The sequence below is a fragment of the Chrysemys picta genome, chromosome 10 (genome assembly GCF_011386835.1).
Source record: "Chrysemys picta bellii isolate R12L10 chromosome 10, ASM1138683v2, whole genome shotgun sequence".
Taxonomy (NCBI): domain Eukaryota; kingdom Metazoa; phylum Chordata; order Testudines; family Emydidae; genus Chrysemys; species Chrysemys picta.
In genome coordinates this window covers 62,799,437-62,826,213 of record NC_088800.1, presented here as the reverse complement: position 1 = coordinate 62,826,213, position 26,777 = coordinate 62,799,437, and the positions used below count along the sequence as shown (strand labels likewise).

The 26,777-nt window shown below is 43.2% G+C and overlaps 1 protein-coding gene across 1 annotated transcript in view; it reads left to right on the top strand.

Moving 5' to 3' along the window:
* The window catches only part of CARHSP1 (calcium regulated heat stable protein 1), a 53,534-nt gene extending 28,308 nt beyond the window's left edge, over positions 1-25,226 (top strand). Inside the window, exons 2-4 of the mRNA XM_005295244.5 lie at positions 7,814-8,006; positions 11,324-11,446; positions 23,548-25,226. Coding sequence (XP_005295301.3) covers positions 7,834-8,006; positions 11,324-11,446; positions 23,548-23,710 — 459 coding nt within the window. The 5' untranslated portion in view covers positions 7,814-7,833 and the 3' untranslated portion in view covers positions 23,711-25,226. The remainder of the gene's footprint in view (positions 1-7,813; positions 8,007-11,323; positions 11,447-23,547) is intronic.
* The last annotated feature ends 1,551 nt before the right edge of the window (positions 25,227-26,777 follow it).

The following is a 26,777-nucleotide window of genomic DNA, read 5'->3' as shown; positions in this document are numbered from 1 at the left end:
TGTGAAGGCGCACTCAACTCGGGGGCAGGCCTCGTTGGCTGCCTTTTTGGCCCATGTCCCCATTCAGGACATTTGTAGGTCTGACACATGATCTTCAGTTCACACGTTCACCTCCCATTATGCGATTTTCTCTCAGACCAGGGAGAATGCCGTGTTCAGCAGGGCTGTTCTCCACCCCAAGAGTTTGTGAACTCCTTCCCAGCTCCAACAGATATAGCTTGGAATCACCTATTGTGGAATACACATGAGCAATCATTCGAAGAAGAAAAGACAGTTACCTTTTCCGTAACTGGTGTTCTTCGAGATGTGTTGTTCATGTCTATTCCACATCCCGCCCTCCTTCCCCTCTGTCGGAGTTGTCTGGCAAGAAGGAACTGAGGGTGGGGGGAGCGCTCCCCTATAGGTACTGCTGGGGAAAAACTTCTGGCACTGGTGCACGTGGCGAGCATGCACACCTATTGTGGAATAGACATGAGCAACATATCGAAGAACACCAGTTACGAACAAGGTAACTGTCTTTTTCCTGTTTGTTCATAATCTGGAAAGAAAAACAAGCTTTCCTGCTTTTTCAGGTCCCAAATGATTTCTCAGTTTGGAATGAATTAGTCCAAAGGAAGAAAATATTCTTTCTACACAGGCAGAAAAAGCTACTGCTGTTAAAAGTGAGATTATAATTTCAACAGTCTCTGAATCCAAGTGCTTAAGTGACTTCCACCAGTTCACTTTAAACATCTTTAAAATATCATCAGCAAACATGTATTTCTTGAATGGTTCTTATTCCCAAAATGGGTCTCTTTTATGGCCTGCTCCCATTATAGGTTTTCCCTTCTAGTGAGAGAATAGTATGATAGATCTCAAATCAATGAAGGCTACACTCAGAAAGACCTCAAGACTTCTGGAATATGTTGCTCAAACAGTTTCACTTTTGTTTCTACTGCCTGTCCCTCCCTTCTCACATTTTATCTCCGGATTTTTTCTCCTTGTCCAGATCTATTCCGCCCCCAAGAATCTTCTATTAATTGAACTTTTTGAAACTTTGCACTTTTAGAGAGAAGTAAGGGATTGACTCTGTGTACACAAATTTGCAGAGGGACAATAGGGTTGAGGTCTCTTATTTCTCACCTCTATATATTATTTATTTAAAAACATTTTTGCTGTTAACAACCATGTTATCTTTGGAGACACAAATCCACAGTTTGAGAACTGCAAAACTAAGCATCTCTGATGGTATCTTCTAGACTGAGCATTGAGTCCCATTGGGTAGATATAAAGATTAACCTAAATAATCTATACAGAAGCCCATGGAAACCCATAAGATTGGGTCCCTAATCCATCTTTGTGGACTACACCCACCCTGACTGAATTGGCCCTGTCAACACTGGTTCTCCACTTGCGAAGTAACTCCCTGCTCTCCATGTGTCAGTATATAATGCCTGCATCTGTAACTTTCACTCTATGCATCCGAAGAAGTGAGGTTTTTACTCACGAAAGCTTATGCCCAAATAAATCTGTTAGTCTTTAAGGTGCCACCAGACTCCTTGTTGTTTTTGTAGATACAGACTAACACGACTACCCCCTGATATTTAATTCCATGATGAGATATCTTTGAGCTATAATGTATCTTAATTAAAACTATCTTTAGATAGGCTTTTCCCCCAAAAAGCATTTTATCAAAAAAATCCGATTTAAATAAAAAACATATATTTTTTAAATTAAAAAAAAATCATTGATTTTTATCCACCCTGGATGCAATGCTCAAGCAAGTAAAACCCCAGCAGAAATTGAGGAAAAATCATACAACTTTGAGAATCCTTCCTGAAATGTCTTGTCCAAAGGGGTTCCATGGCATGTAAGACATTGCCAGCAGAGTGCAAACTGGGAAATTGCTTTTATTTCTTTACATCAATTGATTCACAATTATCTGGCTGTCCTTGCAGCTCTTCTAGTACTGCTGTCTTCCCTGTCCCTGTCCTGTTCCTTTGGTTTATTTGTTGCATTTCCTTGTTGCATCATGCTTGAAATTGGATGATTAGCCCTTTAAGGCAAGGGCTGTCTCTTGCCTTTTTATGTAACATCTAGGTTCTGATCCTGATTTAGGACCTCTGGGCCCTACTGTAATACAAATAATAAGTGAGAGCCAGGGAAATGCATCTGCTTTGGTCATGGTGGTGGGGGGAGGGAGGGGAGAGAAGACGGGAGAGAACAAAGGGTTACATGTACATTACAAACAAATTGAAAGCCCTTTTTTGGACATTGATCACATTTTATTTTATGTCAACAATGCAAAGGGCACAGGAATAGGATAAAGTGAAACAGTAACATGAGTCAGCACACTTCTAAATCTTTATAGCCTTTTTGTGTGTAAATATCTTTGCAGGTCATCTATATATCAAACTAAAATAGATAAATGTGCTACCGACTGATTCCCGTCCTCCCCCTGTTTTACAAAGCACAGGGGAAACACAGGTTTCAGTGGTAGCTGTGTTAGTCTGTATCAGCAAAAAAAACGAGGGGTCGTTGTGGCACCTTAGAGACTAACAAATTTATTTGTGCATAAGCTTTTGTGGGCTAGAACCCACTTCATCAGATGTATGACGTAAAAGATACAGGAGCAGGTATAAATACATGAAAGGATGTGGGTTGCTTTACCAAGTGTTAAGTCAGTCTAACGAGAGAAATCAATTACCAGCAGGATATCAAGGGAGGAAAAATAGCTTTTGAAGTGGTAAGAGAGTGGCCCACTACAGACAGTTGACAAGAAGGTGTGAATAACAGTAGGGAGAAATTAGTACACCGCTGCCCCGATATAACATTGTCCTCAGGAGCCAAAAAGTCTTACCGCATTATAGGTGAAACCGCGTTATATCGAACTTGCTTTGATCCACCGGAGTGCGCAGCCCCGCCCCCACGGAGCGCTGCTTTACCGCGTTCTATCCGAATTCATGTTATATCGGGTCACGTTATATCGGGGTAGAGGTGTATTGGGGAAATTAAGTTTAGGTTTTGTAATGACCTAAACCACTCCCAGTCTTTATTCAGACCTATTCTGATGGTATCTAGTTTGCAAATTAATTCCAGTTAATTACTTCTGCAGCTTCACATTGGAGTCTGTTTTTGAAGTTTTGTTGTTGAAGAATTGCCACTTTTAGGTCTGTTATCGAGTGACCAGAGAGATTGAAGTGTTCTCCTACTGGTTTTTGAATGCTATGATTCCTGATGTCAGATTAGTGTCCATTTATTCTTTTGCGTAGAGACTGTCCGGTTTGGCCAATGTACATGGCAGAGGGGCATTGCTGGCACATGATGGCATATATCACATTGATAGATGTGCAGGTGAACGAGACCCGGATGGTGTGGCTGATGTGGTTAGGTCCTATGATGGTGTCCCTTGAATAGATATGTGGACAGAGTTGGCACCGGGGTTTGTAGCAGGGTTTGGTTCCTGGGTTGGTGTTTTTGTTGTGTGGTGTGTAGTTGCTGGTGAGTATTTGCTTCAGGTTGGGGGGCTGTCTGTAAGTAAGGACTGGCCTGTCTCCCAAGGTTTGTGAGAGTGAGGGATCATCCTTCAGGATAGGTTGTAGATCCTTGATGATGCTCTAGAGAGGTGTTAGTTGGGGCCTGTAGGTGACGGCTAGTGGCGTTCTGTTACTTTCTTTGTTGGGCCTGTCTTATAGTAGGTGACTTCTCGGTACCCTTCTGGCTCTGTCAGTCTGTTTCTTCACTTCACCAGGTCAGTATTGCAGTTTTAAGAATGCTTGATAGAGATTCTGTAGGTGTTTGTCTCTGTCTGAGGGATCGGAGCAAATGCGGTTGTATCTTAGAGCTTGGCTGTAGACAATGGATCGTGTGATGTGGTCTGGATGAAAGCTGGAGGCATGTAGGTAAGTATAGCAGTCAGTAGGTTTCTGGTATAGGGTGTTTATGTGACCACTGCTTATTAGCACTGTAGTGTCTAGGAAGTGGACCTCTTGTGTGGACTGGTCCAGGCTGAGGTTGATGGTAGGGTGGAAATAGTTGAAATCTTGGTGGAATTCCTCAAGGGCCTCCTTCCCAGGGGTCCAGATGTCACCAATGTAGCGCAATTAGAGTAGGGATGTTAGGGGACGAGAGCTGAGCAAGCGTTGTTCTAAATCAGCTATAAAAATGTTGGCATATTGAGGGGCCATGCAGGTACCCATAGCAGTGCTGCTGACTTGAAGGTATAAATTGTCCCCAAATCTGAAATAGTTGTGGGTGAGGACAAAGTCACAAAGTTCAGCCACCAGGTTTGCCATAATGGTATCAAACTTAATTTCCCCAATACTAATTTCTCCCTACTGTTACTCACACCTTCTTGTCAACTGTCTGTAATGGGCCACTCTCGTACCACTTCAAAAGTTATTTCTCCTCCCTTGATATCCTGCTGGTAATTGATTTATCTCGTTAGACCGACTTAACACTTGGTAAAGCAACCCACATCCTTTCATATATTTATACCTGCTCCTGTATCTTTTATTTCATACATCTGATGAAGTGGATTCTAGCCCACGAAAGCTTATGCCCAAATAAATTTGTTAGTCTCTAAGGTGCCACAGGGACCCCTCATTTGTTTTAGGGGAAACACAGTTACCTTGTGCTTTGCTTATTATACATATAAGCAAAATGCCAAGGGTTTCCTCTCTGTGGATTCAAATGTATATAACCTGGTAAAAGCCTTGCTTCTTTGTAAACGTTTGTACTGGTACAACAGCCCATATCACCTCTGATTTGTTCAGTTTTCAAATTGGAATTTTAAATCACCTCTGTTTTACTTTTGCTTTAGGGTTGATTGGAGACATCTTAGGTCTCTACTGCCATTGGGGTTCTCAGCCCTTGAGAGCAAAGAAAATAAATCAAGAGAGCTTTTAGGGTTTCAGTCGTAACATGGGGTCTCTTCTTGACTTCCTCAGCATAAGCTTGCTCAGCAAATCACTGGGAAAAAAATTGGGAAATCCTATGGCTTTGCCTCTGTTCCAATCCCTACCAAATGTTGAGCCCACTTACATCAGGGCTGACATTGGCCAGTGACTCTCAGGCTGTTTCTACACTACAGCCTATGTCAGCAAAACTTACATTGCTCAGGGGTGTGAATATTCCACCCCACCTCCAGCGACATAAGTTACACCGTCATAAGCATTCATGTGCACACCATTGTGTCGGCGGGAGAGCTTCTCCTGCCAACATAGCTTATGCTGCTCGCGGAGACGGGTTTTTTTATGCCAACGGGAGAGACCTTGCCTGTCAGCATAGAGCGTCTGCACCAGCGCAGCTGTATCGGTACAGCTGTGCTACTGCAGTGCTGTACGTAGAGACATGCCCCAAGGAACCATCGATGTCCAAATAATCTGAAAAAAGCATTTATTTCAACAGGGCTTTGGTGCCCTTGAGAGTGTGGTGTGAAAAGTTCAAGCCTTGCTAAAGGGAACATGAGGATCTCGTCTCTTCCAACTTACCCTCTTGACACCTCAAGTAATTAAACCAATAAAGGTTTTTCCCTTGATGTCTTCATTCTAAAGAGGCTGCTTTAATTTTATACTTGATAGTTTCAATAAGGAACTAACAGGAATGGAATTGTTGTATTGACAGCAAGAATGTGACTCTTCCAACTGTCACCTAAGATTCGCTCCATAATTCATGGGAAGGGGTGTGTGGGAGTCTGAGTGGGGTGTGAGATGGGTTTCTTTTGTCTAGTTTGAAAAACTCCAGTTTGAATAAGCTTTTGGTCTTGGTGATATCTCTTCTGGAACTGTTACATTGCTACAGCCTATAGTGTGGATGCAGTTATACCAGTATAGCTCATGCTCCCTTATTCCCAGTGATACCAGTATAGTTATATTGGGGTAAGCACTTTTATTCTGGTATAACTGTGCCCACACTGGGGGAGTTGTACTGCTATATTGGTATAATTAAGCCCTTGATCACATTCCTTCAAGTGGATGGGTGAGTGGGTGGGGGTGTGTCAGAGAGAGACTCAGTGCTTCAAAGTGCTGTTGTTTACTTTTTTTTTATTCACTGAAATATACATGAAAGTAATAGAAAAGAGAAGCTTAAATTTAGGTGATGTTGTCAGTGGGTTTCTACTCCATGTACCAGCAGCTATAGTAGTTTTTTATGTATTCAATTAAAAAAAATAATGCTATTACATTTAAAAATAATGAAACCAGGATCCTTTTGCACTGCCATTTGAAACCAATTCAAAAGCTGTCTCACTCAGGAGAAATACACAGAATATAAGCATATACTGTAACCCCAACAAGAAGGTGTCTGATTGTAACTGGCCAAAATCAATTTGGGAAGCTCTTCTTTCCCTGATTAGTCCTTTTAGTAAGAGGTTTTTATTTTTTCTGGCGTTTGTATTCCTCATCACCACTCCCATACCTTTAAATGAGGCTTTTTGTGTATCTGACGTGGTCTCAGTCCTGTAATGCTGGGAAAATAAACTCCTGAAAGTTTTGGATTGTTTGTGTCATTATAAACACAGAACTTGAGATTGGGGTAAGGAAAGGAAAAGACCTTTTTTCCTTTCCTTCTATTCAAAGTGGGTAAGGGCAAGACTGGCTGCTGTTCATGGGATTGGGATTCTTAATTTAAATATGGAGTATTTGCCTCTCGGTCATTGGTGTGAATCAACCCAGGTGGTAGGGACAGACAGTTACATTGAACTGCTGCGTGGTCTCAGTCTAGTCATAGTGGGTAGATATGTTCTTATCAATTTGACACCTTTTTGTGGAGTTTTGGCAAGAAGACCAAGAATTTGACTGGTTGGGAGAATAGGGTGAGTTCTGCACTACAGATGTTTCCCAGCATAGCTCGTCACTCATGGGTGTGATTAGTTTGTGACCTCTGACCAACACAGCTTTGTAGTGTAGATGCAGTTGTACCAAAAAACGTGCACTTTTGTTGGAATAGCTTATTTCACTGGGATTGGGGGTGCATGGAATAAGCTATATTGACAAAGGTTTTTGCTGGTGTAATCTTTGTCTACTCTAGGAGCGCCTTGCCGGTATAATATACTGGCATAGTTCTACCAGCAAAGCGCTCCTAGCATAGACCTGGCTTCACTTATCTTTTCCCTAGCGATGGTTCCTCCTGGTCTGGGCTGAGTTCTGCTAAATACGGCTTGCACTGCCACTGCCTCTGCTCTGCAGTATCTGTTCTGTGATGTAAACAGATTTCAGTCTCCTATGTCGCGAATCCAGCACTTTTCATATACCTGAAAAAATTCACTTCAAGTTACAAAGTAAAAGGAAAGAAAAAAGAGCTGTGTAGTGTATAGTTCTCCAGACCCTCTGGTTCCAATAGAAATTCCACTTCTCATATGAATGGAGGCAGGCCAGGTCTTTGATTCTGGATCAGGGTTTAGGACCAATCCCAGATTCTCTGCCTCCAAGCCTGTAGAGAATGCAGTTTTTAATCTGTTTTATCAAATAAAAAATGTCTTAGGAAGGAACTTAGGAATGCTTTTTAATTTTGTGGGTTTTTCATATAGGTAAATTGTCAATACACATCAAATGAGACTAGCCACGTTGGAAATAAGGCAGTGAATCTGTGAGGCAGCAGATTGCCTTTGGATATTTTCTGTGGGAATTTCCACAGAAGTTCATGAGAACTAGCTGATCGAAAATGTACGTCATATGATCCTGCACATAGCAGTATGTCTTGGAGCATTAATATCTGGGCATATGGGTGCATGGAAGTGACCCCGCTTTGATGATTTAATAGAAGCTGGAAAACTATGATCTTTACTGAAAAGGTCAAAATCTTGTACTAAATCAGAATTTCCTCCCCCCAGTAGATATTCTTCAGGGATCAGGAATGTCTTCTGAGCCCATGTCTTCAGCTTCTGAGCAGTCCCCCACTTCTCCAGGGTCTCCACGTTCTCTCCGCCTGCCCGAAAACCGCAGAACAAGAGATCGCTCTCCATCTCCCATGCGAGGTTACCTTATCCCCAGTCCCCTTCCAACTCGACGGACCAGGACGTTTTCAGCGTGAGTATTGGGGGAGCAACGCAGGAGGAAGGAAGGAAGACACCTATTGACATTTAATGTGACCTCTTTTAATAGTGTTCTATGAATTTGCACAAAACCCAAGTTTAATAGAGTTATTCAAGGTATATACTAGCTTTCCTGGTATAACTCTGCCCTTGTTGGATTTGGCTGGACGCTGCGTTTGTGGGTTGCTTGAAGCTGCCTTACAAAGTGTGTGTGTGTGGTTGTGGTTGTTTTTAATTAGTTAAGACCCTGATCCTCCAGTGCAGTCTGCCTTGTCCTGATCCTTCCCCCTCCATGACCCACCCATCCAGTACAGGCCTCTGAGGATTTTACCAAGACAAGGTGGATCCAGAGTGGCCGAGTGAAATAAATATTGCAGGAGTGTCTTCCCCAAAGAGGTCACAGTCTGGTCACTTTTGACTGAACGTATGACATGGGCCTGTGATAAAGAGCAAAACTGCACAATAAGGCTCTGCTCCAAAGCCCGTTTAAGGCAATGGGAGTCTTTCCCTTGATTTCAATTAACTTTGGATCAGGCGCTAACTGGTCCAGTAAAGGATATTACCTCATGCACCTTGTCTCTAATATTCTGGGACCAACATGAGTACAATTACACTGCATATATATAATATGAAGCTGTGTTCAGCCATTGGACCCCAATCCTGGAATGAGGTCTTTATGGGAGCAGGGGTCTGTACAAGCAGACCTCACAGTAAAATGCTACATCACTAAGACCTCAGTCTTTCAGTTTGTCTATATTTTAAGTGCTTCTGTATCTAGTTGGCTTGGTATGTTTGTCAGCTGTATTTTGCTGCTGTGTAATCCACCTTCTCTTGTCAGAAGTTAACATTACTGATTCATTGCAGAATTAAGATTGAGGTTATTTATATTAGCAGTTATGTTCAGTGAGTTAAAAAAAAAAACCCACACCAGAAGAAGTGAACTTACTATGATGTTAATTACAAAATACTTCAGTTGCTCTGAACTTTTATAATGGACCATTTTATGGTTTTAAAAAACCTCATGAGGTGCTTGCCCAGTTTCATGTCTGGGCTTGACGTGACCATAAAAACCACCTCAGAGTTAGACTTTTCCTATGTCTAAATTATAGGATTTAACTATCAGTCATTAATCTCCACTCCAGCTCTTAAAGACTTATGGTGGGGTTTTTTTTTGGAGGGAGTGGGGGGCTCTTGTAATTTTCTAATCACTGTTAATTGTCAGAATCTTGCTGAATTTGGTAACCCTGAAAATTAAAACAGCTGTTAATTTTGATTGCCCTTTTTAAACAAAAGGAGCTCTAAGACAGTTCAAAGTCCTAAACTGAATGGAAAGAAAGACTGTGGTGGCAAACATCTTGTTGCACCAGGTAGATTTTTAAAATTCGTTTCTGATCCGTTTCTGATGCGTGTGATCTGAAATTCTCCACTTTCAGTTGGTTCATTACAGATTTGAGGTCTTCTCCTATAAACATTGCTGGGAGGAGTGCTTTATTTATTTATTTATTTCCCTGAATAGGCTGATTTGAAGTCAATGGATTACTCAGGGCAGTAAGTGTTATACCCAGTAATAAATACTTGCAGGATCAGGCCCTTAGTTCGCTTTTGGAGGTAGAAATGAAGTTATTCATGGACACTTTTTTCAATACTTGGTATTTAAGTTTTCTGTCCCATTTTCCCACTGCTGGGGCTTGTGGCTTTAAATGAGTGATTCAGGAACAGACCAGATCTTTTAAGAGATTTTTCAATTCACTCAGATCTAAATAAACCCTCTGAAGGTGATGTACATTGTGAAAATTATGACATGTCTAAGTGGCAATACAAATGACTTACTGGGGGTTGGCCAGCTTATAATGGAATCCCGCCAGCAGCTCAGAAATGAGAGAGAATCGGCTACAGTGTGAGCAAGGGAGAGGTCAGAAGGGCTATTGACAAACTGAAACGCTACATTCCCACCTCCCGCCAGCTTTAGATTGGATTCCACATGGTAGCATCAGCACAACAAACAAACAAACAGTACCGCAATAGCAGGGACAAAGTGAAAGATGGGGTGAAGAAGCGAATGCAGCCGTGAGTTGACCATGTTTCATGTCCTGCTGCTATGTAAGTGTAACTTTATCTATTCAGCCACATCAATATGCCTCAGCTTCCTCAGGGCCCCCCAAATCCATGTTTCTCATTCTTGGCTATTACCTGGCATTTCCACTATTTTTTACACAAGGCCCGCCATTTTCTGCTACTACATTATTTATTTATCTCCACACTCTCTTTCTTACAGTCCTTTACGTAGCTGAATGCAGGACATTGGGTGTATCACTTATTCCCCAACAAGGCACAGAAAGGTTATCTGTAATGTAGGTATAACACTTGCCTATGAAGGGCACCTCAGAAGTGATGGCTGGGGTGCAAACATCTTGCACAGTCTTTTTTATTCTGTTTTTTTTTAAATAACCATTCTAGAGAGTCACAGGTGGAGAAGAAAAAGAAAGAGAATGTGTCGGTATAAAGATAAAACTGAATATTGGCCAGGCGATCATAACAATCACAACAAAGGAAAAATATTACAAGTGGAGAGCACAATCAGTGAAAATGGAGTGAACTTCATTACAATCTTGTGGATCTGTAAGGTATTTAGATAGGTAGTTTGGCTGCCTGGGTATCCAAATAAGCATAGCTGAGAGGACAAAATGGCTAAATCATAAAATTTCATGAGCATATTTATCCCTGTTCACTGGAGTAAATTTCTTCATGCTCAGTACATCCCATGCTTTATCATACCAATTGCCTATTCAGCTACAGCTATTGCAGGTCTGGGGAATGGCAGATCAGCTTTTTTTGATGGGGTGGATGTTATCCGCACCAGTTAAGAGCCTGACCCAAAGTCCATTGAAGTCACTGGGAGTCCTTATATTGACTTCATTGGCTCAGGCCCTGTAGCAACAGTTATATAAATATCTACATGGGAGCCTGGGACAAGACTGCTGCTCTGTATGAATGCCCACTTCCAGAAAATCTGTACTCTAAAGCAATCCCAGCACATGTGTTTAAAGGTATCCGCTGCTGGACTACAGCACCAACATAGATCTCTATTGATTTTGACCCATTTTCAAAGGCCATTGGGGTGCTAGATAAGATGTATGTAGTATACGATACTGTATGTTAAAATAGTTTGCACAGAGAGACATGTTAGTGGTGTGTAACTGAACATTTGGACTGTTGTATTCAGTGTGGATGGTATTCTCTGGCTCTGGTGTTGGTGGAAGCCCACATATAACTGAATATGAACTGCTTATTTGTGTCCCTCTCCATGTGCAGGACCGTGCGGGCCTCTGAAGGCCCCATCTATAAAGGAGTCTGTAAATGCTTCTGTCGCTCCAAAGGCCACGGCTTCATTACTCCTGAGGATGGAGGGCCAGACATCTTTGTACACATTTCTGAGTAAGTCTTTCAAGTTGAAGAGCTGGTTGTTGTAACTTACAGTTGATTGGCAATGTCCTTTCCCCCCTCTCTTCCCTCCCATTACTCAGTTATAAAGGGGTCTGTGTTGTGCAACTTTAACCTCAGTGCAGAAAAATGTGCAAATATTATGGAAAGTAGTAGGCTAAGCTGATTATTGAGCAATACTATAAAGTCATAGATTTTTAGGCCAGAAGGGACTGTGAGATCATCTAGCCTGACCTTCTGTATTTCACAGGCCTTTACATTTCACCCAGTGTGTTCTGCGTTGAGTCCAATTACTTGTTTGATTAAAAGCATATTTTCCAGAAAGACCAAGAACTCCCAATTTTCATTCACTTTTTTCCCCTCTAAGTTTTCTTCCCAATCAATTTCCTCATAACGTTCCTCACCTTTGGGAAATTAGCCCTTTTGAAGCATAAAGTATCTGTATTACTGATTGGGACAGTCCTCTGTTTGCCCACAATAAATGTAATCAGATCATGATCACTGGTCCCCAGGTAATTTCCAGGCCAATGGTTAGTTCATCGTCATTTGTCATAATGAAGTTCAAAATCAAGTTAACCTGTGTTGGGTGCAATACCTTTTTTGTTAAAAAATGATCATCTATAATTTTTAGAAACTCCAAGTGGTGTTTCCTACTGGCTTCATGAGACCTCCAATTTTTAAAAAGGGCTCCAGAGGTGATCTCAGCAATTACTGGCCAATAAGCCTGACTTCAGTACTGGGCAAACTGGTTGAAACTATGTAAAGAACAGAAATGTCAGATACATAGATGAACATAATTTCTTGGGGAAGAGTCAACATGGTTTTTGTAAATGGAAATCATGCCACACCAATCTACTAGCATTCTTTGAGGGGGTGGACAAGCATGTGGACAAGGGGGATCCAGTGGATATAGTGTATTTAGATTTTCAAATAGCCTTTGACAAGGTCTCACACCAAAGGCTCTTAAGCAAAGTAAGCTGTTATGGGATAAGAGGGAAGGTTCTCTCATGGATTGGTAACTGCTCTCTGGATTGATTTGGTGGCCTGTAACATGCCTCCACCAGTAGCCCTCCCTGGGTTTTGTTAGTTAGCAATTGATCCATATGCATTCAAGGTCCTGTAGTTCTTAGTTATCAGTAATCCTAAAACAGGTAATAGTGTCTTTAACATAGAGTGACCCTCTCCTCCCCATCTCTTTAACCCACTCTGTCCTTCCTGAGCAGGTTATAACTGACGATTTTAACAGTGCAATCGTGTGAATCATCCCACCAGGTTTCAGTAATACCAGTTACAGCAAATTATTTCTCATCAATGAGAATTTACCTAACACGGCTGCTACTCTGAAACCTGTTCCTCTCCCTTGTATCCCACACACTTAGTGTTGGTATATAAGCAATTAAAAATTTTCTTCTGTTCACATCCTTTCCATATTGGTTCAGTTTGTTCAAACACATGGAATTTGAGATTGTACCGTGTTTGCCTCCTCAGCACCTCCCCTTGTGTTGATCTTTCAGTAATTCTTTGTTTAAATATGGGCACTTATGTATTCTGGCTCCACCTGACTCCTATTTCAGTGGTTCTGGTGCTGTAGAAGTTGGAGCAAATGCAGTGCTTGATAAATATTTACCACTTCAATAATGCATGTCTAGCATTGTCATGTGCATTATCAACCTCCCTTACTCCTGCCAGACTTGCAAACAATGCATGTGCTCTTGAAAACGTATCTCTGGATGAAGTGCTTTACTGCTGGAGCTATTCACTGCACTGTCCCCAGTAGTGAGTGTCTGCAGGTTCAAGCCCCACTGATGCTGGTGGTGATGATTTATTTGTATTACAGGATTGCCTAGAGGTCTCAATTGAGATCAGGGCCTCGTGCTAGGCTCAGTTTGGCTCTGCACAAGCACATTGGAAAAGATGATCCCTGCCCTGAAAAGCTTACAGTTGAAATAGAGAGGGCAGACAGAGAGTGGGAGGGAAACAGGCAGGCCATTGGCAAAGTTGGGAATTGAACATAGATCTCCTGAGTCCCAGTCTAGTGCCTTATCTACTGAATCACACTGCCTCTTGTTTGTGCTTTACCGAATAATTCCAGGATTGGCTCTTTTTGCCTGATGATCCCACTGTTACTAGTGTCCAGTTTTTCTGAATGCGTCATGGTCTGATGCAGAGTGGCTTTATGTTTTCCTTCATTTATGTTTTATAAGCAGGTTAGCAAGTTTAACACTTCCAAGTTTTGTGGGACTGGAAGGCTGTATATGTCTAGGGCCTAACTCTTCTCTCATTGAAGTCAGTGGGAGTTTTTCCATTGATATTAATAAGAACAGGATTGGGCCTTTAGTTTAAATGTTCAGTTTCAGATCTACAATTTTAAAATAGTTGACATTTCCCTCCCTCTTATTAATATGTGCAATTACCAAAGTGCTGAAGATTCTGTATTCTTTAATTATTCTAAAGTACGGTTCAGGTAGGTGGAAATAGCTTTTGTAGTTGAAAGTGAATGGAAGTATCACTGTCTCTTACTTATGACACCAGGCAGTGCAGAAACGATGATTTAATAACTCTTTTCTTTTCAGCATCTTGCATTGGGAATTAGAAACACTGTTCTTCATTAATGGGAATTGCTCATATCAGGAGCGTTGTATAACCCATAATGGCTCAGTAGATTCTAGTGACTCAGTTATCATTATACAGTGTCACTTTCAACATACGATCTGTGTTTATATGGGTTCACTTCTTCTCTGTGTTCTTTTCAGCCTCTGGCCACTCTCCAGTGTGATTTGACTAGGAGTGGCTTGAAACTGGTTGACCAGGTTTGCAGCACAGACATTTTGGAACAAAACCTGAATGTTTTATCTGCACTCACCAACTTTAGGGCTTAGATAAAAAGGGACCCCATTGAAGTTTGCTCATCTCTACAATGGGGGAAGGTCAGTGGATATTCTAAACAGTAACTGTTAATCTGGCTGCTTCCCACCACAGATGAACATTACTTTAACTTAAAACCGGAAGCCCTGATTTTAATGTAAAGAAATGCAGTGTAATGGTTGGGATTTTGTTTTGTTTTTCCCAAGCAACTTTGGTAAGATTGTCTGATCCTCTTTTGTTTGCTTCCACAGCTGTGAGGAATAGCAAGGTTACATTTCAATGCAAATGTGTCTCATAAGCCCATCAAACTAAAAGGATCTCATCAAATTAAACCATTCTTCTGTCTGTTTTACCTACCATTGTAACAAGTAACTCCTAAATTTACTAGAGTTGAAAGAGATCAGAGGGGAAAAGTTCTCTGGTTCAGTTTGTTTTTACTTAGATAGCACATGTGTATATTCGGTTTCACTCTTTCTCCTGGTGTAGGCAGTCAGGCCCTGATCCTGCAAACTGTTCAGCTTGGGCAGAACTTTAGGCCCATGTGAAGCCCTGTAGTATTGGTGCACACAGCAGGGGAGGGGAAGGGGGTGGAATTTCCATTTGGAAGCATTTCTCAAATTATGACTCTCCGTAGCGTCTGATATGGAAACTCACTATTGCCTGATATGTAACCAGACCAAAGGCTGATCCACAAAACTGGTGGTTTCTACTTTTTCTGGCTTTCTGCATTAAGTATTGATGCCAGAAAACCAAGTACCTTTATTGAAAAGCTTCCTGGAGATTATTGGAAATGCTTTATATTACTATAGTAAAAAGTAATTAAACTAGAAAGACATTATGGCCCACCGAGTGCAGTAAGGTTTTCATGCACTTTGTCTTCGTTTAGAACTGGGCTTGAAAAATCCACTTCCCAATGGGGGTATGAATCTCTCCCTGGCAGGGTCTTCTAATCCCTTCTCTTCTCTAACCACAAGGCAGTGCTTTAAAATGAACCACTATCTCCAAGGTAACGGTGTTATTGTAGCAGCAATGATTATAGCAAATTTTCTGTCCTTTTGAATATCCTATCTCCATTGTTCTGGTTTCATAGCCAGCAATTGAATGGGGGCTAATGGTATCTCACGCAAATGCTGGCTTCTTGTCTGTCATTGAAGCATAACAACTCATATGACTGTAATTTATTCTTCGTTCTCCATCTGTCTTTCCCAAAAAGACTGGGCGCAGTTCCTGATGGATGACAATCTGAGGGCTTTGAAGCTTTTGTGTGGTAGTCAGTAGTAGAGGAGATCCCTGCAGAGCTTGCTGGTCAGCAGTTTCCCAAACCATCCTGCTGGTGCAGAACAGAATAGCCAGGGAAGTGTGTGGAAGACTACAAGACAAGCTGCTGCGTAGTATGAGCTAGACACTGCAGCACGTGCGCTGTGGGTCCCTTGGGGCTGTGGAGTGCCCATGGTGATGGCTGCTAGTGTTCTAATGAGCACTAGGGGGCACGCAGTGAAGGCTTGTTTACCCCCCAACCCTGTACAGTGCAAAACAGGATTTGGCCCTAAACTGGCCTGATTATAGAGGTGAGACTGGAAGCTAGCTCAGCAGAGAGCGTTACAAGTGAATGAACCAATGTCTGCTTCAGAAAACACCATTGTAGGAGCAGCTGATTTCATGGAATGGGAAAGTGATGTGCCTTGCTTCTGTGGCTTTCTGCAATTTGTTCGAACTTGGCTGCAAAGAGGAACGGCTGCATTGCAGAGACCTTCACACTGTCCTTCAGGCTGGAATGTACTGATCAAAGTGTTAGTGAACCAGTCCTCAGAACTGTGCTCTGTTTGCACTCCGTACTGTACCTCTCTCTCCGCCCCTCTGCATCATACACAGCCTTGCAGAGATCTCCGACTTGCTGTAGTTTCCTAACGTACTGGGGCATGCATTCTGGAAGAACTAGGTTCATTACATCCATAACTAAGGATGTGATGTTAGCTGGAAACAGTTTGTAAATAGGGATGCATTTCCGTTTCAGGCCACACATTCATACATATGCGATCAGAAGAGATTACTGAAAGGCAAGAGTTTTACTTTGGGCCACGACATCCTGCTTTTACACCTAGATATGTCCATGTCACACTCCCGTTGCATGAAAGAAATCAGACATTGCCTTTGTTACCCTTCCAGGCTCTTTGGCAGGAATATAGAGATCGTCTTTTTCAAACTCCTCTTTGACTTGCTGTCAGTTGCGTTGCAAGGCCAGCATCTTGCCTTAACACTCTTTGGGTTGTTCTTGTATCTGTGGAGTGGGGTATAAAATCATGTTTTGGAGACACGAGAAATAGTAATTTTTCTCCAAAAGGTGAGTCTAGTTCTGAGCTGAGGGACAGAATTGAAAGTGAATATTCCAGCAAAAGAATTGAAGCTTCAGCATCCAGAAAAACTCGCAGTGCAATAACTCTGAAATTGTCTTGGAATGGAGAATGTTTCTTTGCTTATTGGAATCTGCCATTTTAGAACCTCATTGAGGTAAGCCAGGCAAATGTAACCATATCTCTTAAATGACAAAGAGCTACCAGGCTTATTCTGTGGTGTGATTCCTCTTAAAGCACCTAACCTGGCCTTGGTCTTTCTCACTGCTTTTCAAGTTTGAAGTATTTGTATTAGCAGGGGTTTCTCCAAGTGCACAGTTCATAATGTTTGATTGAGTACTCAGAACTTCTATGGAAGCAAAAAATGAGGACTCAGCAATGAGCTGAAGTGATGCATTGTACAAAACAAGTGTGATAAATGGCTACATACTACCTGTTGCTGTGCACCAGTAATGAAATCTGTTCATGTTAAACTATGAGTCCGTGGAGTTGCCATCCCATTGCCATGCCATATGAACATGCCCAAAAGTGGACCAAGCATCCCTTTGGATTTTTATAGCTTGTTTTAGACTCCTCTCTCTCTCTCCCCCCCGTTTCTCTGCTCTGTGAAACACATAGGTGAGTCATAGGTTGGATTTTATAATTTGAATATCCCAAGTGACTTTTTGAGTGGAAAAAGGAAGCGGAGAGCTGCTCTGCACAGCCCTGCCTGTGTTACATTTTAAAAGGAGATGGTCCTGAACAATATGCCCCAGTCAGACCTCTTGTCTTCTTATCCCTCTGCCCACCTGAATCTTGGGGTTGTTGAAAATCCAGGTGTGATTGTTCTGACTTGAGTCCATTGCTAGTTCTGAAGGCAGGCTGTGGCTTTGCCTAGCCCAGGGCTGCAGTGTCTCTTCTTCCCACCCTGCCAGTCAGATGGTTTACTTCCATTGGTATACTGAAATATATCCAAAGCAGGAGCTGTTACGGCAGGTAGAACTAGCTCCGATGGGAAGAGAGGGAACAAATCATTCAATGTTATTTGGAGGGGTATGGAAACGAGAAAATTAGTGAGCAGGATTTTCCGTAGGTTTTTCTGCCATTCATGTATTTTCCCTCCTCTCAGTTTGGTCAGGGAATTCACATAATACTAATGCAAAGTGGGCTTCCCATTGAAAACTACAACAGTATGTGCCCACAATGATGTTCATAATACTCCAACCCTAGACCCCTTGTCTGATGCACCCCAAGTAGCCAAGAGAAAAGATAAGTTTTGTGGCATGTCCTGGGGGCTGACAATTCTGTGGCTTGGTCCAAAGACAGGATAGCAATTACAGTGTCTCACATGGGCAAACAGGCAGCTACTCAGGTAGCCAGAAGCCAAAACCATGGTTAAGTACTGGTGCCATGCTCTCTGTGTGGTGCGCTGCTTAAGAATGTGGCTGCCTGGATTTCATCTTGCAGGTGGCCTCATGATGCAGCCCCACCTTGGACGTGTACATGCAGAGCTTGTTCTAAAATCTAGGCTCTCATCCCGTGAAAGTTCTGTCTTTCGTGCTCATGAGTTTTCTCCTATTGGTCATCAGTTTCCTGCTTCTAGTTCAATGTCGCTGTTACAAAGGTGGGACGTAACTGGCATGGAACAGGCATTCTCTTTGGTAGCTAGGGTCAGTGTCATAGATGGCTCTGAATATTAGGACATGAACAGTGTTCACTAGAGAGCTGACACCAAGAGCTGGGAATCAGGATGAGATATGTCTATGGAGATTGCTTCGCTGGGTACCATTTGCAGCTTTCCAGGGTTTGTGGCTTTATTCAGTGGCATCAAGTGTAGGTTTCTTTGGAATTGTGGCTCGTAGAACGAAGCATTGATTATTTAGCAGGGGGCTCTGTTGTTCTTATCTAACCTTCCCCAGGTGCAGGGTCTGCTTCACAGGTGGTAGGGTAGAAATACCTCAAAAATTCCAAGGTTTCTGTTTGTGTGGTTGGCTCAGACTCCATTAAGGAAGGTGGATTGGGCAACTCTCTCTTTCCCTTCCATGGCTTCCATGGCCCCTTGTTAGGTCATCCCTTCTTTTGTTGATTGCAAGACTGGAGCTGTTTGCCTGGGACTGAAGTTGTACGAAGGCATTCAGGGTTGTTAACCCAGGGTAGCTCTACTGGTCTCTCATGTCTTGCTACTCAATACAAATATTAGTATTGTAGGGATATTAAATGAGCGTTACAAAGTGTGCAAGATATATAAAACTTAGAGGCATGGAAACTAGCTATCTAGGGCAGCTCTCTGCCATGCAGGATTGTTCCTTCTGACATATTTTGACCACACTGAAAGCACTTACACTAAAAGGTTTCCCTTTGACCTTGGCTTTGTCCCTGGAGAGCTAACTAGAGCCTTACTGATACGAATAGCGACTGTGAGCCTGTAACATTCCATATTTAGACAATTTCTTAATAAGAGCCCCTCCTTTGATTCACGTGCAGACCTCCCTAAAAATAGTGCAGTATAAGATACTCACAATCATCACATTGGTATTGTGATGGGAAATGAGAGTTGCCGGATAGCATAAAACTTAATATACATGCTCTCGGTTCTACGCTGAGTCAAGGACCGCATTTTCTATTTTAATATTTTTGGCTGAGATTTTCAAAGTACCCTAAAGGATTTAGATGCAGAATTCAATTTACATTTAAAATTAAAGAAAGTTCGTGTCCAAATCCCTTAAGTAGCTTTGGACAAACTCAGCCTTATTTTCAAATATTCATCAGTCCATAAGAACAAGACATCTTTGTTTTATCCTCCTAGCAGATCCTCTACTAGATTACATCTATAATCTGAATTGCATTTAATGCAAGTATAGTCAAAAAGAAAATAGCTATCACATACTGAAACACTTCGATTCTTCTTGCTTAGTTTATCTGATCTCTTCAAGTTCACTTGATTTCCAAAACTAAGTTTATTGCCCCCTCCTGTAACTCAAAGAAAGGTTTCAAAACAACCTCTGAATTATCCCTTCATCTTAGACGCCATCACTCAATGCGTTTTTCCGTTCCCTCTCTACTGCTGATTTGTCATCTTTCCCATAGCTATATAGTTTTCTTTTTGTCACCAATGGAGAGACTAATCCAGCTCGAACATTGCTTGCTCTTTAACATCAAAACATCATTTAACCATATCACAAGGCAGGAGCAATTCTCTGTCCAGTGTTTTGCAGCCTGTTTGTGTACTATGGACACAGAGTTAACATTGCCATATCCAGCGAGACACGCAGAGAGAAGATGCAGGGGAAAGAATCTCCATTCAGTAGGAAGCCAAGCGCCTCAGTGTGTGAGAAATGAAGTCTGTCTGCAGCCCTGGGTCATTCTTGCTGGTTCAAAAGGACTGTCCTGTTTTTGATCAAGTAACTTTATGTCAACAGGAAAGGGAAGATGTGAGGCAGAGAAGCATTAGAGGGAGGAAGCACTTAGAGCCTTTCTAGGGTGGAGTGAGATTTTTCTCATAAACTTCAGTCTCCTGGCATGTCGGTTTGTATAAGTTTGGAAAAACACAACGTTGATGCAGTCAACATAATGCTCAAACATTTCCTGCCTCTCTTACTAACAGTAGTGTCGCTTAAACTGAAACTGGACGATGGTTCTTACTGATTGGGCGTGCTCACGGGCATCTCCATTTTGGAGTACGGTCACCAGGAGTGTAGATGTTCAGGCTTGGGCTAGTTCTGGGACCTGCAAGTGGGGAGGGTCCTAGAGCCTGGGCGCCAGCCCGAGGCTGAATGTCTACAATGTAGTTGTATAGCCCCAGAGCCCGAGCCCCACAGGGGCCAACTGCAGGAGTTAAATTACAATGTAGATAATACCCCTAGCTGAAGAGCAGCCACAAAAGCTGCATCAGCTCATCTGTCAGTGCTCATTAGCTCATTCTCTGAATTTTCCCACAGCACCTATTGTTCTTCAGTGATGCTCAGATTAACCTTTTGACACTGGGACTTTGGCTTTCTGGTGCCCGGTAGCACTGTGATGCTGCATTGACAGTCAGGACGTCTCACATTGGTATCTAAGCCCCTGGGAGCGGCTTGTACTGCCAGGTACATAGCAAGAGTGTCTTATTGGGTCACATTGGAACTGTTTGGGATCTAAAGGCTACAAGGCAGACTGGATGCTGGAGGGATGGTAGCCATTTCTTTTGAGCACTTCCAGTGGTTCCACTGAGGGTAGTCTCAATAGTCTTTGCTTTCAAGAAGCTGCTTGTACCCATTCTCTACAGCAAGCTCCTGGAGCCAGGAGATGGGTAAGGCCAAGTCTCAAATAATCATAGGGTTAGTGTGATCAGAGGTGGATTAAGCTTTACTGGGGCCCTGGACACAAAGAACTCTCCCCTCCCCCGGGGTCCCTGCCCCATGCTCCTCCTCTCCTCCCTTCCCTCCCCCGGCACCCTGGGAGGTTGCTTGGGTGGCTCACCCCTAAGGCCAGCCCTAGAGCTGCCCAGGGAGCCCAGGCCACTGTGGTAAACCGTGGCCCCTCCACCTGCCCTGGGTGGCGCGCTGCGGGGAGGGCAGAGACACGGGCCAGGGGGCTGCTCTTGGGCCCCCTGCGCAGGGCAGGTGGAAGGTCCGGGGCTCCCCACAGCGAACCGGGCTCCCTGGGCAGCTCTTACCATGGCTCAGATCCGGCTTCTGTCCTGGGCAGGGGGCAGAGCCAGGGGAAGAGGAGCAGGGGCGGGGCCACTAGTGCTGGAACTGGTGCCCCTCCCCCACCTCTACCCAGGTTCCGGTGCTCCTCCGGGGGCCCCCAAATTGGCCAGGGCCCCTGGGCATAGGCCCATGCATTAATCCACCACTGAGTTGGATTCAGCTTGGGTTGGGAGGGCAGCCTAGAGCCATGGGAGGTAAAGATCAGTTGGATCAGGCTATGTGGGGAAGGTGCATTGAATTTGGTGGAGCTGGTATTAAATCATAATGGAAGACTTTACTTAGATTTCCCCTGGGAAAGCTTTTTCTGCCTTATGTTGCCATTCCTCATTGCTGTAAAAGGCTGATTTTACGCAGGGATTGCTTCTGCAGAGGCCCTGTGTTGACTGTTTTGCTCCATGCTGGTCTGTCTGGAGTTGTATTCCCGTGGGAAAAGGAGCTTTTCTGCAGCTATTTTTTTAACCTAGTGATAGGAGAATGTGTGGCTGAGAGTTGGCTACACAAGTATTATTAATCACTTGGGCTCCCACAGCCTTCAAGGGTGAAAAGCTTGTTCTGAGCTCTAAGCCCAGCTTCTTGCTATGTTTGCTCTATTAGTGGCAGGCTGCTGGGGGACAGGGAGGAGGGTCCTTGCAAAAGTTAGTAGCAGTCAGTGAAAATGTGGAGAGTTAGTAACCTTTAATGTTCTGTATGGCTGACCCTGATATTGGGATATAGGAGGAGGAGATGCGTTATTTTCAGGCGGGTTCTGCTTGGATTGCATACAGTAAACAGCTACCAATTAATGAGTTGACTATGCAGCTTGGGTGTACTTGCTCTGAGGGCCTGTGTACCCACCTTAACGCTACTGATGAATAACAGATAAAGGGAGCGAGTGTTGTCAGTGGAAGTTGAAAATGGCTCAGCATTTGACTGTTCCATGAGGCCCACGTTTGGAATGTTTAGGGTTAGGGTTAGGGGGTTAGAGGAACTCTAAGGCATTTGACACTCCCTTGTATATTAATTTCGGTGTCCATTCCGTTCTCCCGCCAAAAATGTTAAGAGGGAATTAAGGTTGAAAGTACATCTCAGTAACTTAAGGGTTAACATCATCACAGGGCTGTTGTAATTCTCCCAAAATCTAGGAGTGGAGATGATGCTTAAAAGAAATCCAAACAAGTTAAGGTAAGAACTGCACATTTAAGGGTTAGGCAACCTTTAATTGTAGCCTGCAGTGTTGTCATGGAATAATCATACAATTATGACTTGAGGCATTGATTCATCTGGTTCAGCATTAGACCTTGCCCCTCAGGGTGTGATGCTGACTGGCTCCTCTGCAAAAAGATGGGTTGAGAGCTGAGGTGCGGAGAAGGTGGGACATATCTGTATTTCTGGAAGAATAGATGTGACAGTTTCCCACCTCACTAGGTGTGAAGGGGTTAATTTCTTTCCTGGGACAGGGTACTGGGGAAGGAGTGACATAGACTGTAGGAATCTCTGGATTGGTGGGAAGCAATGCTCAAGAACCCTCAGCATCTGAGTGGCTTGGCCCTTGGAGATACTGTGGAGGACAGGGACCAGTCATTAACTTTTAATGACAGGCAGCTGAACATGGGGAACCAGCACAACTGCAACTTGAAACCAAGACACTGAGGTGTCAGCTCACTGTAATAAGAACTTGGCTGCCCAGTGCAGTACCGCAAATTGAGTCATGGATGCCCTGGGCTAGAGGCAGGGTCTACTGCTAACATAGACATCTGTGTAAGCTTTGCTCTTCCATTCTAACCTTCCCGTACTGTGGTCAGTGGACTAATAAATGCTGGCTTGTTTTGAGAAGGCCACCCTATGTTGCTGCAAAACTTCTGCCGGTTGTATGGTTCCCAAAAAGGGGTAAGTCTCCAACAGGGGCATAAAGTCCTTTGGACCCGCTGGAGAAACCACAGCAAGAAACGGAGTTGTGCAGTGTGGGGCTCTCCCTTACAAAAAGTGAAGGCCTAGGGCAGAGCACTAATGGGGTATACTCCCAGAAAGAGAGGATAAAGGTCAGAGGCCTGGTAGGCCCTGGGGAGCCATAGATAGGAGTTTAATGTGAAAGAAAAGTGCAGGTTATAGAGTTGATGAAGCAGCTGTTACAGAGCAATAGCAGAGGCGGTACAATTAATTATTCTGCAAGTGCCAGAATACATTTACCTGGAGCTGTTTCCCCCCCCCCTTTTTGTTTTTCCCTTAACAGTATTGAAGGAGAATATGTTCTAGTGGCTGGCGATGAAGTCACCTACAAGATGTGCTCTATTCCACCTAAGAATGAGAAGCTGCAGGCTGTAGATGTGGTCATTACCCACCTAGCACCTGGAACAAAACATGAGACCTGGTCAGGACATGTTATTAGTTCCTAAGTTATCCTGCATGGAGCTGTATCAGCGAAGACACTCAACAACTGACTTTCACGTGAGACTGACAAATGAATATTTTGCATATTGAGTGGGAAAACGGTTAAGGTAGGCGTTGGCCAAATTACCATTTTTACAATAGGCACGATACTTAAAAACAACATACAAACTCTAAGGAAAAAAATAGCTTAAGGAAATTTCCATGCCGGACTTGTCTGCTTTTGTGATCTGTGACCTGATGATAGTGGCTGCCCAAAGGTGTTAGGCACTCTCATGAAAACAGATCCGCAGCACCGAGGGACATAGCTTAGAGACCCAATATCCACCTGTAACATTGTTCCCGTGGGCTAAATTTCAGTAAATGTGATGAATGCTCAGGCAGCAGAATGTCAGCAGAATACTGCTAAAAAGTCTCTGAGTAAATGTACTTGAGAGAACGAGAGAGAGACATTCGTTGCTGCAATTTCTTTTCTTCACAAGCTAAATAACAAGCACACTGTACAAAGTCTTTATCTGACAGTTATCAGTTTTGACAGCACCTTCTGGTTAACTGTCAGGTGGAACAGTTGCAAATTAGCTAGCTGCAGGAGTGTGGAATTGTTAGCTTTATTAAATGTGGGTTGTTTGTGAATTTACTTTGTGTGCCTTGATGGGTGATTAGCAACAGATTTACAGGCCAGTAGTTACAAAAGTAGGTTGCTTCACACTAAGCAGTAGAAAAACAACAGAGGTGGGAGTGGTTCACAGCCTCTGATGGTGCCTGAATTTAATGAAATCTTTTAACTGCCTTGATTTTTTTCATATATCCATGTTTGATAGAGTAGTTAGTGTCTACCATGGTTCGTTAGCATTTACACATTCACATCACTTGTGAAAAAGCGAACTCTGCCATGTTCAGATCACTGTATATAAAATGCTGTGTGAATTATTTAGTAGCTTGCGTTATAAAGCCTTGTAGTGGATTCTGCAGTCATGTTTTCCTGCAAAGCTTGCTCGGTGGTATATAGTGCTACCACCACCACCACGAATCTCTTCTCCGCTTCTGTTGCTGCAGGTGTTCATGCAGACAAACTATTGTAACTGTTAATCTCTGCACTAGCTCTGATACTGCTTGTCCACCAAGTTTTCCAAATGAAGCATTGTCCCCCCCCCCCCCATTTCCCCCCCCCCCCCCAAGGTAGCAGAAATTAAAATGGTTGGAATCAAACTCTTCTCTTAGTTACGTGGAATTTGCCTGTTCACTATAGTAACAATGAGTACTTTTGCTGTTGTGGAATGCATGAAGATGCTATTTCACAGAGAAAGGTGAAATGTCTCAAGCAATTTCAACCTACAGTGATTAAAAGAAAAGAAATGTGAAGGTTAATAATTACTGTGATGTTTTGTTTTACTTTTAATTCATCTATATTGTACTAAATAGTTTGTAAGCTAGTTTTAAACCTGTATTTGTTGTGGGTTTAATATGCTGTAGATTGTAGATTAGCATACACTGCTTCCTTCACAATAAAAGTTTATTTCATAACTGGTTGATAAATTATCTTTCGCGTACTCACTCACGACCTATTCTGTAGTTAAGACTAATACTAATTAAAAGTAGAGGGCGGGGTGAGTGTGAGAGAGTGGTGAAGTTGTTTGCAAAAATCACTTCTGTGCAATATCAAATTATGGGTGTTGGAAAATGAGTAACTTTACAGTTTCCTAGCTGCTCAGAACCTCTGGTGTATTTTATTAGACGACTTTAGGTTTTAAGTAAAATCTGTATTTTTTTTTCAGGTGTTTACTTGATAATCACAAAGCTTGTTTATTTATGAGCAATGCAATCATGACCAATGAGACTTTTGCTGTCTGCAGCCTATATCTAGGTCAGGTGTAACACGTTTAAGACCCAGCACACAAAAACACAGCGTAATTAGCTTGTGTTTGTAGAACAGCCACATTGGTGATTATAAACATGGTGCTAGCTACGTTTTGATATATGTTCACTGCAAGAAGTCACTTCATGCTGACGCTCGGTATCACTAGGGAATCCCTGCAGGTCTAGTGGAAAGTGCCCATCTCCCCAGGCTCTCTCTTCCTGCCTCCAACAGCACAGATTCCTCAGGCCTTCTCCCCCCCCCCCCCGCGCACACGCACGCACACACACACGCACACACACACACACCCCCTCATAGGGGCCAAAAGAAAAATAGGCCACAGAGGTCTGGTGTTTTCAGGTACTTTTCTTTCCTGGGCCTTGGCTACACTTACCCGGTAGTTCGGCGGCGAGCGATCGAACTTCTGGGTTCGACTTATCGCGTCTAGTCTGGACGCGATAAGTCGAACCCGGAAGTGCTCGCCGTCGACTGCGGTACTCCAGCTCGGCGAGAGGAGTACCGCGGAGTCGACAGGGGAGCCTGCCTGCCGAGTGTGGACCAAGGTAAGTTCGAACTAAGGTACTTCGACTTCAGCTACGTTATTCACGTAGCTGAAGTTGCGTACCTTAGTTCGAATTAGGGGGGTAGTGTAAACCTGGCCCTGGTTTGTAATTTATTTTATCAGAACATGGAGGTTGAGTGAATTTCTCTGCAGTTTTTCTTTAAGGGTCTCCATTGTAAAGGGATCTGCAGCCCTTTACATGAGGAACAGCACTTAGATGGAATCCAGCACCTGTTCACTCTGTGTGATGCATTACTGCAGCATCCTTATTTCTTGAGTCTGCTTTTTGTTGACTTGTTTTCCACCTCAAGGGTTCTCAGACAATCAGCAAATTCAATAGCTAATGATGTGCCATAAGGTTCGGTTTCAGAGTTACCATCATACCCTGCCCTCATGTCCGCACAGTACAGAGCTGTATTGTGGAGGAAAGGTACCAACACACTACTGGCATGGGAGCCCTTAAAGCTCTTCATCATGGCAGGGGATGGATCAGTTGATGATGGCCTGCACCTGGCATTGGCCACTGTTGGAAGGCAGGGTACGGGGCTAGATGGACCATTGGTCTGACGCAGTATGGCCATTCTTATGTAGAATTTAAAGCTGCTTTGCAAGCCCCTTTCAGTGCCTGAGAACTTTGAGAGGCAGAACTGGCTCCCTG